This window comes from Pecten maximus, chromosome 17 (genome assembly GCF_902652985.1).
Source record: "Pecten maximus chromosome 17, xPecMax1.1, whole genome shotgun sequence".
NCBI lineage: Eukaryota > Metazoa > Mollusca > Bivalvia > Pectinida > Pectinidae > Pecten > Pecten maximus.
Window position 1 is genome coordinate 1,296,248 of NC_047031.1, and position 17,889 is coordinate 1,314,136.

General features: G+C 34.1%; 2 protein-coding genes across 5 annotated transcripts in view; one reads left to right on the top strand and one right to left on the bottom strand.

Moving 5' to 3' along the window:
- Nucleotides 1-17,889, bottom strand: part of LOC117315401 (beta-1,3-galactosyltransferase brn-like) — an 80,886-nt gene that overhangs the window by 24,596 nt on the left and 38,401 nt on the right. Inside the window, exon 1 of one of the 4 annotated variants that reach the window (XM_033869577.1) lies at nucleotides 3,571-3,632. The exons of 2 other annotated variants lie outside the window; for them this stretch is intronic. The gene's annotated coding sequence lies outside the window, so the exon portion shown is untranslated. Of the gene's footprint in view, nucleotides 1-3,489; nucleotides 3,513-3,570; nucleotides 3,633-17,889 lie in introns of those variants that run through there. One more of the 4 variants, XM_033869580.1, reaches the window with a different exon arrangement.
- LOC117315824 (pre-mRNA splicing factor SR-like 1) lies at nucleotides 4,395-5,390 on the top strand. The gene is made up of 2 exons (XM_033870225.1): nucleotides 4,395-4,402; nucleotides 4,964-5,390. The coding sequence occupies exons 1-2, from the start codon at nucleotides 4,395-4,397 to the stop codon at nucleotides 5,388-5,390; spliced, it is 435 nt and encodes a 144-aa protein (XP_033726116.1).

The following is a 17,889-nucleotide window of genomic DNA, read 5'->3' on the forward strand; positions in this document are numbered from 1 at the left end:
ATACATGTGTACTATTTAACAGGACATACACATGTACATAGATTGATACGCATGTGTACTATTTAACAGGACATACACATGTACATAGATTGATATACATGTGTACTATTTAACAGGACATACACATGTACATAGATTGATACGCATGTGTACTATTTAACAGGACATACACATGTACACAGATTGATATACATGTGTACTATTTAACAGGACATACACATGTACATAGATTGATATACATGTGTACTATTTAACAGGACATACACATGTACATAGATTGATATACAGGTGTACTATTTAACAGGACATACACATGTACATAGATTGATATACATTTGTACTATTTAACAGGACATACACATGTAAATAGATTGATATACATGTGTACTATTTAACAGGACATACACATGTACATGGACTGATATACATGTGTACTATTTAACAGGACATACACATGTACATAGATTGATATACATGTGTACTATTTAACAGGACATACACATGTACATAGATTGAGATACATTTGTACTATTTAACAGGACATACACATGTACATAGATTGATATACATGTGTACTATTTAACAGGACATACACATGTACATAGATTGATACGCATGTGTACTATTTAACAGGACATACACATGTACATAGATTGAGATACATTTGTACTATTTAACAGGACATACACATGTACATAGATTGATATACATGTGTACTATTTAACAGGACATACACATGTACATAGACTGATACACATGTGTACTATTTAACAGGACATACACATGTAAATAGATTGATATACATGTGTACTATTTAACAGGACATACACATGTACATGGACTGATATACATGTGTACTATTTAACAGGACATACACATGTACATAGATTGATATACATGTGTACTATTTAACAGGACATACACATGTACATAGATTGATATACATGTGTACTATTTAACAGGACATACACATGTACATAGATTGATATACATGTGTACTATTTAACAGGACATACACATGTACATAGATTGATATACATGTGTACTATTTAACAGGACATACACATGTACATAGATTGATATACATTTGTACTATTTAACAGGACATACACATGTACATAGATTGATATACATGTGTACTATTTAACAGGACATACACATGTACATAGATTGATATACATGTGTACTATTTAACAGGACTTACACATGTACATGGACTGATATACATGTGTACTATTTAACAGGACATACACATGTACATATATTGATATACATTTGTACTATTTAACAGGACATACACATGTACATATATTGATATATATGTGTACTATTTAACAGGACATACACATGTACATAGACTGATATACATGTGTACTATTTAACAGGACATACACATGTACATAGACTGATACGCATGTGTACTATTTAACAGGACATACACATGTACATAGATTGATATACATGTGTACTATTTAACAGGACATACACATGTACATAGATTGATATACATGTGTACTATTTAACAGGACATACACATGTACATAGATTGATATACATGTGTACTATTTAACAGGACATACACATGTACATAGATTGATATACATGTGTACTATTTATTTAACAGGACATACACATGTACATGGACTGATATACATGTGTACTATTTAACAGGACATACACATGTACATAGACTGATACACATGTGTACTATTTAACAGGACATACACATGTACATAGACTGATACGCATGTGTACTATTTAACAGGACATACACATGTACATAGATTGATATACATGTGTACTATTTAACAGGACATACACATGTACATAGATTGATATACATGTGTACTATTTAACAGGACATACACATGTACATAGATTGATATACATGTGTACTATTTAACAGGACATACACATGTACATAGATTGATATACATGTGTACTATTTAACAGGACATACACATGTACATAGACTGATACGCATGTGTACTATTTAACAGGACATACACATGTACATGGACTGATATACATGTGTACTATTTAACAGGACATACACATGTACATAGATTGATATACATGTGTACTATTTAACAGGACATACACATGTACATAGACTGATATACATGTGTACTATTTAACAGGACATACACATGAACATAGATTGATATACATGTGTACTATTTAACAGGACATACACATGTACATAGATTGATATACATGTGTACTATTTAACAGGACATACACATGTACATAGATTGATATACATGTGTACTATTTAACAGGACATACACATGTACATAGACTGATACGCATGTATGCATATTTACAGGATATTGCACGTATACATGCATTGATATGCAGGTTTACTAATTAACAAAATTCAAGGAATTTGTCGATATCAATTCATTATAAACTAAATAATTGTATAGGGTATTGAACTTGAAATACTGGATCTTTCAAAATTGTAGCTGGAAAATGATTTCCAGTTGTTTAATCACTCTTGTTTGTCATTAACATTAAACCAAATTCGTTTAAAATTCGTTTGAAATTCGTCAACAATTTTTTGTTCTTGTTTCTAGTTTATAGCGATAGCTGTCACGCGTGAGGAACTTCATTAAATTGTCACAGACAATAAATTCAAGTAGTTGATTTTTTTAACTGAAAACCCCTATTTGTGGTTTTGATATATATTTAGGTCTTTTACAAATAGATATCATTTTATTTTTTGTTTATTTATTTCATTTTCTTTTCGTGCAGCTCAACAACAGTGCTAAGATAATTAATAAAATGAATAAATAAAATATATCTACGATTTATTCGTCTTAGTTTCTCCACTTTAACGAAAGTTTGGGTAAACTACTACAGGAAACTACTAGTTTAATAGTTTCTTTGTGCCCAGGGTGTACCAAACCAAACATGTCACTAATAAAATTAAAATTAAATTTCGGAATAGGATACCATTAGGTCACGTGTCTTTCAAGACATCCTCGTGTACATTTCTAATTATTTTAATACCTATCACAACACTTGTATTCCTTGTAATTTGGTAGATTATTGAACGGAATAAATAAATAGATAGGAAAATAAATAAATAAAAACATATTTTTTTTTACTTTAACATTTCATATTTCTACCATTATTGATAAACGTTTGACCATATACAATTAATAGGCATTATTATTCATCATCACGAATGTGTTAAAGGGGTCACTCACCCGTGTCTGATAAAAATGATTTAATTTTCTAATGAAACTCAGCTTGAGATATTTTTATTTCTTTGTTTACAAACTTATTTTGGGTGTGTGGAAGTGCGCGAGCGGTCTGTACCTTGCGTGCAAAGCTGATTTTTTTTCCACAGCTCCACTCGAATACCCACCTAAATATAGATTAAGACCAAATGATTTTGAATACCAGAGGAGCGACCTGCTTACATTATATGTACTTACAAACCGTCGCGTATTTGCTTATAAATAAAACTTTAAAACTCACATTTGACGTCTGTACGATATCCTTGCAGCCACAAGTCAAAAATGAACACACATTTTAAAATCAAGAATATTAAATCCTTACCCCCGAGTTACGCAATAATTAATATTCCACAAGCAGTTTACGTATTCCAAGCTTGTAACACAGCGAACTGCTGATGAATAGAATGAGTCGCGGCTTACACAAAAAAAACGGTCTCATCGATAATTCTCGGTACTATCGCCCTACGTGGTATGACATGTCTGGTGTTGGTCATTGCTTGGGGATACTATCAATATTTGTACTGCGAAAGCACGATTCTTTTTGTGTGGGATTTAAATATATTATGTTCTTGAGGTATTATATATACTTTAATGAAACTTTCCTATTTCGACTCGATTGAGTTGATACGTTACTACAGTAACTGTTTCAGATCATTAATGGTATTGGACACTGACCATCTGCATTCGATAGAAATTCTAATTGGCTAGCAACCGACAATTAATAACATTTGTGAAAAAACATATTTTTTCTTACTTTTAATCTGCATTCATTACGTTATCAGATTAAATATTAAATATACGTCTTATATGCGTTAGAAGGTCTTGGATCAAAAAAGTGTTCTTCAATATGTATAATGAATTGCTGCAAAAACAAACTCATCATATTACATCTAATAAATTTTAAGATAATTATTTCGAAGCCTTTAATTTGGAGACGTAATTTGAAACTCATATATATGCTAATGTTTATATTACAATTACTATGTACGTCAATCGTCTTTAGAAAACGTTCGATAAGATCAAATGACAAATAATTACATTCACCTCATGATAATTTAGTTATATATCGGGCTTAGCTTGGTTAAGTATTTTCTTATGTCCTAACAACAGTGAAGTTATTATAGGACATATTTCCCTGTGTGCAACATGCAAGCGTGAAGTGAGTTGTGTGTGAGTTGTGTGTGACTTTTAAGTTGATGTTTGTCTCCTTACGGTATTGCGGAACAGATGCTGAATTATAGTGCTACCTCACTGGAGTATACAGTCGAAGCAACATAGAACGACACCCCACTATCCAGTCATACTGACAATGATTGAACTAGATGTCACATTCCTTAAAAATGCTTTTAAAAGCTTTTTAAACTCAGGACAGGATAAATGTTTTATGTGACGACTTTACAATCATGAATTCTGATAATCAGCTTATGTTATTTATGAATTGTGATGCTTTGCAAATCAACCGTGCAAAATACACATTTAAGCAATAAAAAGGCGATTACTTATATACGATACATGTATATTATTACTTTTTCCAATAATTATGATGATACACTGCCATAAGGATTATGAGCCAACTGAAGGCTTGGCATTTTTACTGTGTTTAAATATTTTCAAAATATTTTCAAGAAATTGCAACTATTGTGCAAAGATGTGTTCCGTGTACTACTGAAATATGTTCTTCTTATTATTATAGTAGAAAAAATACATTTGTATAGACTTATTAAGGCTAAAACGCAAGGAAGCACTAAATGGGGTATAGGAAGAACATTGTTAAAGAACAGAAATGATAAGATCCCAAATTCAGTCGCCTCTTACGATCACGCAAATAGTGCAGCAGTAATCGCTTGTATTATTGCGTCCTACCAGCAGGACAGACGTAGTAGTCGGTACCAGCAGGACAGACGTAGTAGGCGGTACCAGCAGGACAGACGTAGTAGGCGGTACCAGCAGGACAGACGTAGTAGGCGGTACCAGCAGGACAGACGTAGTAGGCGGTACCAGCAGGACAGACGTAGTAGGCGGTACCAGCAGGACAGACGTAGTAGGCGGTACCAGCAGGACAGACGTAGTAGGCGGTACCAGCAGGACAGACGCAGTAGGCGGTACCAGCAGGACAGACGTAGTAGGCGGCATTGTCGTTAATACGTAGTAAACTTACTGAGCAAACATACCGGGGATACTCGCAGGCGTAGCATTCACACACTCAAACAATATAGAATGTTTGAACACGCATTATTGACTGAAAATAACCTTAAATCATCACAATGAGTTGTAAGTCAATTAACATTTTGATGCTTTCGTTTTATCATGAATGTGTTATTGATCCTAAACTTCATTTGAAGTCTGTGATTTCTGACATGTTCAAACAGTTCCAAGTAACAAATTAACTAATGCCGGAGGGAAAATACTATGTCGCCTTTGACTTCGGTTTCCAATCAAATTCAAGAAAATTTTATCTGATGCCACTTTGTACCGATGACGCAAGTGAAAAGCTCCTCGAAATATGATGTAGTACTATTGAGCATATGATAGATATCGAATTCCGATCAGTGAAGATAGAGAGGACGCAAACCAGGAAGGAAAGAGAGGGGGCAAAACAGGAAGGAAAGAGAGGGGGCAAAACAGGAAAGAGAGAGAGAACAACAATCATAAAAGAGAGAGAACCAACCAGAAAAGTAAGATGAGAAAACAATCAGGAAAGAAAGCGAGAACACCAATCAGGAAAGAAAGAAAGGACACCGATCAGCAAATAAAGAGAGAACACCGATCAGTAAATAAAGAGAGAACACCAAAATTGACATAATGGAAAAATCAATGTGAACTCAATCTGACAGTTTTTAGAGATTATATCATACTTAAACACTAAAGATATGTTCATTATAGTCTGATCCCGTTGGCTTTATTCATGTTTATTTCTTGACGGCATGGTAGTAACGGTTAACCCCGGGAACTTAAATATTCATGAGTAAGGCTTACCGTCCAGAAATCTCAAGGGGTTGTAACTCTGACAAAGTAGTGAATATGGCGCCTGTAAAATGGAATAATGGATGTAGCACCGGCCGGGTAATTGATTTGAAGGTCTCTGACGATCAGTCAGACGGGGAATATTCGGCACGAAAAAAGTCTGGTCGATGAACATGTTGCATCCGTTCACTCAAAAAGGTTGGTCACTCCTAATTAAAGGCACACAATTTGCATGTACAACTTTCTTGAACTGATCATCAACTATCTATCCCATCATAATATACGGGTAACACAGTTGTTTGGTTATGGGTTATGTTGTTAAACGTCCGCTTAACAACCAGGGTCATTTAAGGACATGCCAGGTTTTGGAGGTGGAGGAAAGCCGGAGTACCCGGAGAAAAAACACCGGCCTACGGTCAGAACCTGGCAACTGCCCCAAGTAGGTTTCGAACTCGCGACCCAGAGGTGGAGGGCTAGTGTTAAAGTGTCGGGACACCTTAACCACTCGGTCACCGCGGACACGCAACACAATGGTAACACAATTGCCTTTCAGAAGGCGGTCAGATCGGACGTGAAACGATATGGTGTAACCTGCCCGACAACCAGGGTTTTTCCTTTACATTCTCTGGGTTTTCTAACACAAAAAGTACCCCGTGTGACCTTACACACGCGCCAACATGACTCATTATATTTTTTTACCTATGCTATCCGCATTTTGATTGAGCAAGAATGTGACAAGTGTTCACATGTGAATGTCGTATTGACTGAGCACCTGCAAACAACTGCAGGAAAAAAGTTGATCTTGTGACGTCACAATTCGGGCTTAATTCAACATTTTAACCGTCGGTAATGCATCTTCAAAATCAAGTTTGAGAATAAAACATATACAAGTCGCCATGCCAACTTCAAACATGGACGCTCTCCAATGTTGACTGAACCAGACAAAGAGGTTGTCATATAATAAAGAATCCACAAACTCCCGGATCTCACTATCTGCCGTGACTGCTAGGTAAATATACCGAGGCTATCCTGACTAGACTGTTTGTATGTTATCGAACGCTACTTTATTACATTAACGGTTGTGTTTGTTTTGTTCAAAAAATATTTGATCAGGGAATATGTGATTGGTAAATTTTGCCAATCGAATCAATGAAAGGAACTAGAAAAAAGTAGCTTTTTTTCTTAGTATTTCATCAATAAAATCGTTTCATTATTGTCTGGAATGAATTTGAAAAAAAAAAGAACATTTTATTTTTTTTATAGTTTGATAATCAGAAATAACAAATCTATTATTGCATGTTGAATTCGGTCAATGCATGGTTTTATCGACCCCAAAAAGTCATCCATATCCTCCTCTGTCTAAAGGGCATGGTCAATATCGCTGACCTTGTATCAATATGCAATCACTGTTGAGTATAACCTATTTCACAATTGGTGTACGTTTACATTAAAAGTACCCTTTCAGTAATAATAAGGCCATATGGCAGGGATTTTGCTTGGTTGGGATTAACCTTTTTGTCTCATCTTGGGAATGATATTTGTGCATGAAGGATATTTCCAGAAGCAATTTGGAGGGTTTTGGCATGAATACAAAATAATTTTATTTGGGAGTGCAGTTCATGATCGGACCCGAAAATCCCAGGCAATTCCAAGAAAAGCCCTGTGTGGTTATTTAACTGTTTATCTAGATCATTATGCAGAATAGGGCTCGGTTTGAATAACAGCTAACTACATACAGTTCTGCATTTCGTTTGACAGTCACTTCGTCTTAAATACGATTTCACAAAATGTGTAGATGATAAAGTGTAGATTATGAAACAAAACAAAAGACACTAGTCTCTTCTAATGGACTCCAGGTTGAACATGAGACGGTATCAAATGGCTCACCAGAGGGTTTTTTCAGGCTGCCCTGTTTTAAATCATACAGGACTCCCCTACATAGCAACAATCAGTATTGATCAGATGAGAAATCTCCGATAGTCTCATAACATACACCCTTCAGTCTGTTATTGGTTTTGGATGATTTGCAAAATAAAGATTTTTTAATTTTTTTCAAATTTGCATTTTCAAATTCAAATCTGTTAGCATTATTTGTTTTATACTGAATAAATATTAAGATTAATAGAAGGAAATAAAGAAAGGTTTACCCAATATTTCTAATATATTTGGATTTAATTTTCTGTGTATTTCACCTTGTTAAAGTAATATTTTTCTTGAATACTACAAAGCGTTCGCAAGCCCCTGTTAGTCGTCTTTTCAATACTTCCTGAAAATCACACAAAACAGGCCGTATTGAACAATGTGAAAATATCTAATAAATTAATTCCTTTCAAATCTCTCCAAGTTTCGTGTCATACATATTATGGCTAAAAAGTCAGAAATTCTATTTGTAATATATCTGGATTTAATTGCATTCTGTGTATAAGCTATAACTCTCTTTGGTGATTTCAACTTTTTCACCTTGATATAGTAATATTTTTCTTGAATACTACAAAGCGTTTGCCGTTTTTTCTCAATGATTCCTAAAAATCACACAAAACAGGCCGTATTGAACAATGTGAAAATATCTAATAATTTGTCACATTTCGATACAAGTATTACAATTCCTTTCAAATCTCTCCAAGTTTCGTGTCATACATATTATGGTTAAAAAGTCAGAAATGCTAGTTTCGTGGATATTGATGTATTACCAACGAGAAAGAATACATTTCCATATAAAAATATGCAAATATACCTAATTATTAGAAATAATAATTTTAACATTTTTTTAATTCTTCATTTTCTTTATAGAAGCCATTTGGTGCGATTTCGTGCATCTTTGAGACAACCAGTATATACACCGTCAGCGATATAGCATCGAATTTTTTTTTTTTTTTTTTAAAGTTTACTACCTCAAACAAAAATTAATACCATCAACAAAAACCTCGAGTTATGTGACATTATTTACAGAATCGCGAAACGATCTGTAGCAGAATTTGTTCTTATTACTTTAGGGTATCTACCCCTTCAATAATTAAATTCTTAAGATTTAGTTTTCTAATATAAGATTATTTTAAAGGGTTTGTATTAGCTTTTTTTCTTGGTATTGCAGACTGTCCCACTCTGGATCTGCATTACGTGCAAAATTATTGACATACGAATGCAGTTTTGCCTTTCTTCTTTTTAACAGAATTTCGGAAATAGCATTTTTTTATTTGCAATACTGTGTTGCATAACCAAAATAGAAATATTTTATGAATGAAAATTTAAGAAATTATATCATTAGCTTTAATACCAAAATGACAAACAAAAGCAAACTTGACAAATATTGTTTTCAAATTTGCAACAAAGAAGTAATATAATAATGACTTAAGATAAACCTACATCAAACAAAGTATGATTGATACTACACATAGAAGCAAAACCGTTAAATAGTTTATCATATCTGAAAAAAAACTTTTCGTAAATACAGCTGAACAGTTGGTTTCGCGAACATCATAACTAAAGACATTTTAGAGAAAAACAAAAATAGTGAAATGGTCACTCAGAACACCACGACATAATTTAAACAATGAAATTACAAAATACAAGAGACAACGGAGAGATGAAATACAAAACAAAAAATATACCAAAAAATAACAGATAAAAGTAAACTTACAGGAACCACCGCAGAAATGATCCTGACTACTTGTTTCATCTTTGATAAGCCTTGTATCTCCTATTGTTCAAGGTTCAATGAGCGTTGCTTCTAACAATTACGAAATTCTGATCTATGTTGGTAGTAACGCAAACTAAACATAGCTATTGTAGTGGTGATTGCGAAACCAACTTATGCTCATTTGATACATTGCACAATGAAGAATCGTTTTGAATAATCCACACAACGGAGGGGCTTTGTGTAATTTTCTCAATGGGAGTAATTAATTTGGGACCAATAATTTGTTATGCTTATCGAAACATCTCCCTATGAAGTACGCATGTGCAAATATCTTCCTTTGACTGCAGGTGTCTAATGGCAAATTGCAAACAGTAATGTATTGGCAACTTTTTTAGCTTGACATGGCGTTTGTTATCAAATTTAAATGCAAGATACCTCTAGTATGAATAAACAGTTTGTAAAACAAGCACCGACAGGCCTTTGTAGCCTCGACAACGAAAGCTGTAAACTTACCCTTCCACACTCGGGCACATTGCTTTAATCAGGTTAAACCGATATACCGTTTGTCTTTTTTATAACTCCCCAATATGACAAATGACTCCTGGAATTGAGGAGGCGTGTCATTTTGACAAATATGTTTTGACTTTTCATATTTCTGAGAACTGATCATATGACTTCTGAAAATACTAAATATCAAGGGCCAACTTGCTGTCCTGCACCTGCAAAAAGCTGGATGAGTATATTACAGTGATCACCTGTCTATAACGACTGTTATGCTAGTCTGACTGTCTACATTGGGATCTTGTATATAACGACTGATATTTCATTGTATGTCATAACCTTTCTTAAACATGCGCAGGACTGTTATATGTAAATTCCTATTGTCAAGCTTGCTACAACAAATCATGTTCATCATTGCTACATGGTTATCATATATATATATACAGAACGAAACATAACCGCTATTACCGTCATATAGATATAGACCTACCTTTATGAAAACATAGTCATCAATGCTACCTTCCCATAAATATTGTTTTTAGATGCCTTGGAAGATGGATCGTGCAAATGACACACGATATACGTTCCTTCAATATAAGCGAGAGTTAGATACAGCATAGGAGTCGTCAGTGTTGCTAGGGACTACAGTGTTGATACCCAGGACATGATGTAAAAAGAGTCAAAAGAAAGGTCAAAATTTCGAACTGTGGTGCCTAGTAGAAATCAGGTTCATCGTTACGTGGATATTGCCTAACAAGTCTTGTCGTAAACATGTTCATGACTTCTTCAATGAACCGGTCTTTAAATACTATGTCAACTAATTCCAAATTACTTTTGTTATGTATTCTATGTATGTGTATAAAGCCTGTCTGCCCATAAGCTGTCTACACTTTTGGTGTCATTGGCAGTTTAAACATTGATATATCAGGAATAGAAAAGGGTGTCATATCAAATTACATGTACGTCGCATCATTTCAAAACAACAGTAGCCATAGTCACTCTATTAAGGCCCTGATAGGTCAACACTACCCCACGTGGTGTAGACTAATGCTATCTTACAAATTATCAAAGACAATTATCCATTAAAGTTTGACGTAGGTCATAATGCATATTCTTCGAATTGTAGATACTGAATCCATCGACATAATGACAAATGGCAAGACTAGAGCCTATCGCCTATCCCTGGTTGTTACGAGAAGTTTGGCAACAAGAGGGTCGTCTACTTTAAGATCTAAATAAACTAGAAATCGTTCGTGGAATTTAAGTAATACAATGATTTAATTACACCTTACCGTTATAGATGACAATATCATATTACCAACTAAAACCTGTTTACGCCTCATTACCTTGATGACATCAAATACGCATTTTTGATAAGATAAAACACACCTAGGAATGTCTATATATAGAAACAAAGGTTTGTTTTTCATTATGTGTGAATATTTAAACATCCAAAAGGCTTAATCAAAGGTTCACAGGATATCTAAACAGGTATAATTATATCTGCCTTCATGTATTATAAGATTTTTTTATCATTCAATGCCACGACTTAAGCTGAAGACATTTACATTCAAGAATAGCATCATTGTACCGCCAACTACTATAGTACAGCGCATATAATCTATATATATTATTATACCGATACAGTGCAAATTCAACATGAAGAAAACACATTCTAACTTTAGATAACTATTTTTTTTTTCATTTTTAAGATTTTTTTTTTTTAATCAGAGATATAGTATTTATTCAAGACAATCTCCATTTTAACTAGAAATATATCGAATTAGAAACCTCCGTACACTCAATTGGATATTAGACGTTCTTCAGATGTCTGACTATTTTATCTATCTATAATTAATTACATGCACTTGATGCATTGACATCAATATGGCTGCACATCTTATTATAGTGATGTTTCGAACGTCTGAAAAGGGATATCCACTCCCGTTTAAGATGTTGAAGGGTAGATATGATCAGTGATGGAATGCCCTCTCGTTTAAGATGTTGAAGGGTAGCTATGATCACTAATGGAATTCCCTCCCGTTTAAGATGTTGAAGGGTAGCTATGATCACTAATGGAATTCCCTCCCGTTTAAGATGTTGAAGGGTAGCTATGATCACTAATGGAATTCCCTACCGTTTAAGATGTTGAAGGGTAGCTATGAGCCGTGATTGAATGCCCTTCCGTTTAAGATGTTGAAGGGTAGCTATGATCACTAATGGAATGCCCTCCCGTTTAAGATGTTGAAGGGTAGCTATGAACACTAATGGAATTCCCTCCCGTTTAATATATTAAAGGGTAGCTATGATCAGTGATATGGAATTCCCTCCCGTTTAGTATGTTAAAGAGTTGCTATGATCAGTGATGGATTTATATGGAGTGTATTTTTACTTTCTTCCCATAAATTGACGATAACTTAATAAAACACTGAAAATAAGTCGTAGCGGCGAAAGGATAATACAAACGGCTGCTTCGAAAGATACGCGCGTTATCAATCGCTACTGTCTACGATGTAGGTTACGCGCGTTCTAAATCATCTCTAACATCTGAGATTTATGTAACGCGCGTTCTAAACATCTCTAACATCTGCGATTCATGTAACTTGCGTTCTAAATCATCTCGAACATCTGAGATTTATGTAACGCGCGTTCTAAATCATCTCTAACATCTGCGATTCATGTAACTTGCGTTCTAAATCATCTCGAACATCTGAGATTTATGTAACGCGCGTTCTAAATCATCTCTTATGTAACGCGCGTTCTAAATCATCTCTGACATATGTGATGTCAATCATGGTCTAATATCAGATTCTCAAAAGGAGAACAAAAAAGTGACATCAAAAGCATCAGTCATCACTGTACTTATTTTTAACACATTCATTTATAGTAATATTGCATTATCGTGGGAAAATAAATACCAATCTAATGAGACGCGGAAGACAAAGCCAAACAAACAAGCACACGATATGTTATTTTACTGATAACCCATTTTCTAGGATGAAGGCGGCCTGTTTAATTTGGAACAATCTGAATATGACATAATATACAAATCAACATGCAGTAAAGAGAGATGCGCCCATTGCTAAACGAAACGGTTTTACACGTGCACGACGAAAACAACCTGAACACAAATGATTTAGCGTCATGTCCATGCTAATTTCCTTGCTATTGTTACATGTACATTGTCTTGCTATTGTTATATGTACATTTTCCTTGCTATTGTTACATGTACATTTTCCTTGCTATTGTTATATGTACATTTTCCTTGCTATTGTTACATGTACATTTTCCTTGCTATTGTTATATGTACATTTTCCTTGCTATTGTTATATGTACATTTTCCTTGCTATTGTTATATGTACATTTTCCTTGCTATTGTTATATGTACATTGTCTTGCTATTGTTATATGTACATTTTCCTTGCTATTGTTATATGTACATTTTCCTTGCTATTGTTACACGTACATTTTCCTTGCTATTGTTATATGTACATTTTCCTTGCTATTGTTATATGTAGATTTTCTTGCTATTGTTACACGTACATTTTCCTTGCTATTGTTATATGTATATGTACATTTTCCTTGCTATTGTTACACGTACATTTTCCTTGCTATTGTTATATGTATATGTAGATTGTCTTGCTATTGTTATATGTAGATTTTCTTGCTATTGTTACACGTACATTTTCCTTGCTATTGTTATATGTGTATGTACATTTTACTTGTTATTGTTACACGTACATTTTCTTGCTATTGTTATATGTACATTGTCTTGCTATTGTTATATATACAATGTCTTGCTATTGTTATATGTACATTTTCTTGCTATTGTTATATGTATATGTACATTTTCCTTGTTATTGTTACACGTACATTTTCTTGCTATTGTTATATGTACATTGTCTTGCTATTGTTATATATACAATGTCTTGCTATTGTTATATGTACATTTTCTTGCTATTGTTACACGTACATTTTCCTTGCTATTGTTATATGTACATTTTCCTTGCTATTGTTATATGTACATTGTCTTGCTATTGTTACATGTACATTTTGCTTGCTATTGTTATATGTACATTGTCTTGCTATTGTTATATGTACATTGTCTTGCTATTGTTATATGTACATTGTCTTGCTATTGTTATATGTACATTTTCCTACTTCTTATTTCAATTGGCCACATTCCAGTAACACTTTTAAGTTACCTACAAAATGCCAAAATTTAGAGGTCATTTCACCCCTTTTAGACACTTACAGCTAAATTACACATTTGGAGAGGCCGCTGTCAGTACAACCTTTCAAATAGGAAGGCAAGAGACACTTTTTTTTTTATCTGCGTCAGCCATGTTTGGCGGAGGATATCAACAAAGTGTTGAACATGTCTTAACTCGTATCGCAATTGGATTTTTTTTCGGGGATAACAAATCGAGAATTAATTGTCAGCTATCACGTTTATATCATTCGCATGACAAGCTGTTTCACTCATGCTTCACATTCTTCAAAATGCATTAAAAACGTGAATTGTTTGAAATATCAAACTCTTCAACGTCCCCCATATAATTTGGAGTAGGGTGATAATAATTGTTGTAATTAATTGCAGTGTAATTATCGTATTAGGAAATTGGCGGCCATAAAGTACATCTCAAACAGCATTCGACGTGTTAGGAACGCTGACTTCAGTCTGGGAACATGCCCCCGCCAATTGTGAAGAGGCAGTTTTGTTTTACGCCGGCAAAGACTAGAATGTTTGTTGTCTTTCTTTCTGTTTGCGTCACGCGTTTGTCACCATGACCTTCACAGTTGCAAACACGTGATAAGTGCAGATCTCCCATGCACCAGTGCGACCCGGAACACCACCAGATAATGACTTGTTGCTAGGTATATCAAATAGCCTTGCTTAAACGATTAAATTGTGATGTTCAGATAGCATTGCTTACAGTACACAGCATGTTGGTAACGAGGAACATTTTTAACTCCATCAAGATGTGCACAGCACTATCGCAATATAAGATCATTGTAGTTTGTATTGACAGTCTGACACTATACATGTATAAAGTTATATAACCTGCCAAATACTCCTTTAATCTAGATTAAAGATTTGATGTTATAATTAGCTTTTGAAACAGATTATTGGATCTAACAAGAGCTGTTGGAGAACAGCATAGCTCGTCTCGCAAATGTTTGTCAATAAATAATTAAAATATATTGATTGGAATGGTTTCACAAATTGCATTAATAATATTTATATTGTTTACTTGATCAGATTATGTTTTGTGAATTCATGCAATTTTCAAAACCATACCCTTTTATATATATATATAAATTATTTATCGACAAACATTCGGGAGACAAGCTATGCTGTTGTTAAATGAATATATTAAATACAAATGTAATTGCTTTTGGACATATTTCTTCAAGTTTTTGACAAAATATTATCCTAATGAGAGTTGTCTCCCTTGATAAATGTGGACCAGTATAAATTGTCTATTGTGAGCATTTCGACATTGTTTTATTTTTCAGTTTCACCCCAAGAAGGGATAGTGTAATTCCATAGGGACTCTTTTACCAAGTGACGTGTTAATAGCTTTCAACATTTGCACACGAATTTTAAAAATGTGTTTTTTCCCCAAAAAAATCTTTCAGTTTAACTCCAGCAAGGGAAAGTTTAACCCCCACAGGGAACCTAATACCATGTATTACTATGGCTTTCAACACTCACAACATAAAATTAACACAAAGTCCAAAGATTTAAAAGCAAAAACAAAAAAACACAGATTTAAAAAGAAAAAATCAATTTTTTTTTTAAAGTTTTACTGCAGGAAGGGATTGTCTTACTCCATAGGGACTCTATTGCGAAATATCAGCACCCTAGTACAATTATAAAGTGATGAAAAACCAACGCCGACGCCGGAGTGACGACAAAAGCTCTCACTCTTCTTCGAAGAGACGAGCTAAAAATCCAATTTTTCAACACTTGCACCAAAAACTTAACGCAGAAATATTCTAAGTCCAAAAATTTTCAAAAAACTGTTTTTATCCCCAAAAATCTTCTAGTTTAACTCCGGCAGGGTATAGTTTAACCCCCACAGGGACCATATTACCATCAATTACTATGCCTTTCAACACTTGCACCAAAAATTTAACATTTGAAAAACCAACGCCGACGCCGGAGTGACGACAAAAGCTCTCACTCTTCTTCGAAGAGACGAGCTAAAAATCCAATTTTTACTCCAGGAAGGGATTGTCTTACTCCATAGGGACTCTATTGCCAAATATAAGCACCCTTGTACAATTATATAGTGATGCATTAAAACCTCTTAACAATTGCACCAAAAACTTAACGCACAAATATTCTAAGTCCAAAAATTTGAAAAATTCTGGTTATTTCCCAAAAAAATCTTTTAGTTTAACTCCGGCAGGGGATAGTTTAACCCAAGAGGGAGTTTATTACCAACTATCAGCACCCTAATACAATTATAAAGTGATGTATTAATACCTTTCAACACTTGCACCAAAAACTTAACGCAGAAATATTCCAAGTCCAAAAATTTGAAAATTCTGGGTTTTTTTTTTTTAAATCTTTTAATTTAACTCTGGCAGGGGATAGTCTAACCCCAGAGGGACTCTATTGCCAATTATCAGCACCCTAGTACAATTATAAAGTAATGTATTAATACCTCTTAACAATTGCACCAAAAACTTAACGCAGAAATATTCTAAGTCCAAAAATTTGAAAATTCTGGTTTTTTCCCAAAAAAATCTTTTAGTTTAACTCTGGCAGGGGATAGTCTAACTCCAGAGGGACTCTATTGCCAATTATCAGCACCCTAATACAATAATAAAGTGATGTATTAATACCTTTCAACACTCGCACCAAAAACTTAACGCACAAATATTCTAAGTCCAAAAATTTGAAAATTCTGGTTTTTTCCCAAAAAAATCTTCTAGTTTAACTCTGGCAGGGGATAGTCTAACCCCAGAGGGACTCTATTGCCAATTATCAGCACCCTAGTACAATTGTAAAGTGATGTATTAATACCTTTCAACACTCGCACCAAAAACTTAACGCAAACATTTCTTAAGTCCAAAAATTTTCAAAAATCTGTTTTTTTTTTTCAAAAAAACTTTTAGTTTAACTCCGGCAGGGGATAGTTTGGCCCCCACAGGGACCATATTACCATAAATTACTATGCCTTTCAACACTTGCACCAAAAATTTAACATTTGGAAAACCAACGCCGACGCCGACGCCGGAGTGACAACATAAGCTCTCACTCTTCTTCGAAGAGACGAGCTAAAAACAATACGCGACTTAAGACATTTTGATATAAAAGATTATTTGAATTCATATCAGTGCAGGTGGCTACATTCGGATTAAAAGTTTGTTCAACGTATTTCTATTGCGATTAAAATGTTAAGAAGAGGAATGTTCAAAACAAAATCATAGAGAAAATTACCCCGTATCGACGGCTGATGTTCTTTAAAGGCGGCTGGTACGAGAATTGTCAAATGTTGTTATCATAGAATATAAAATAAACATG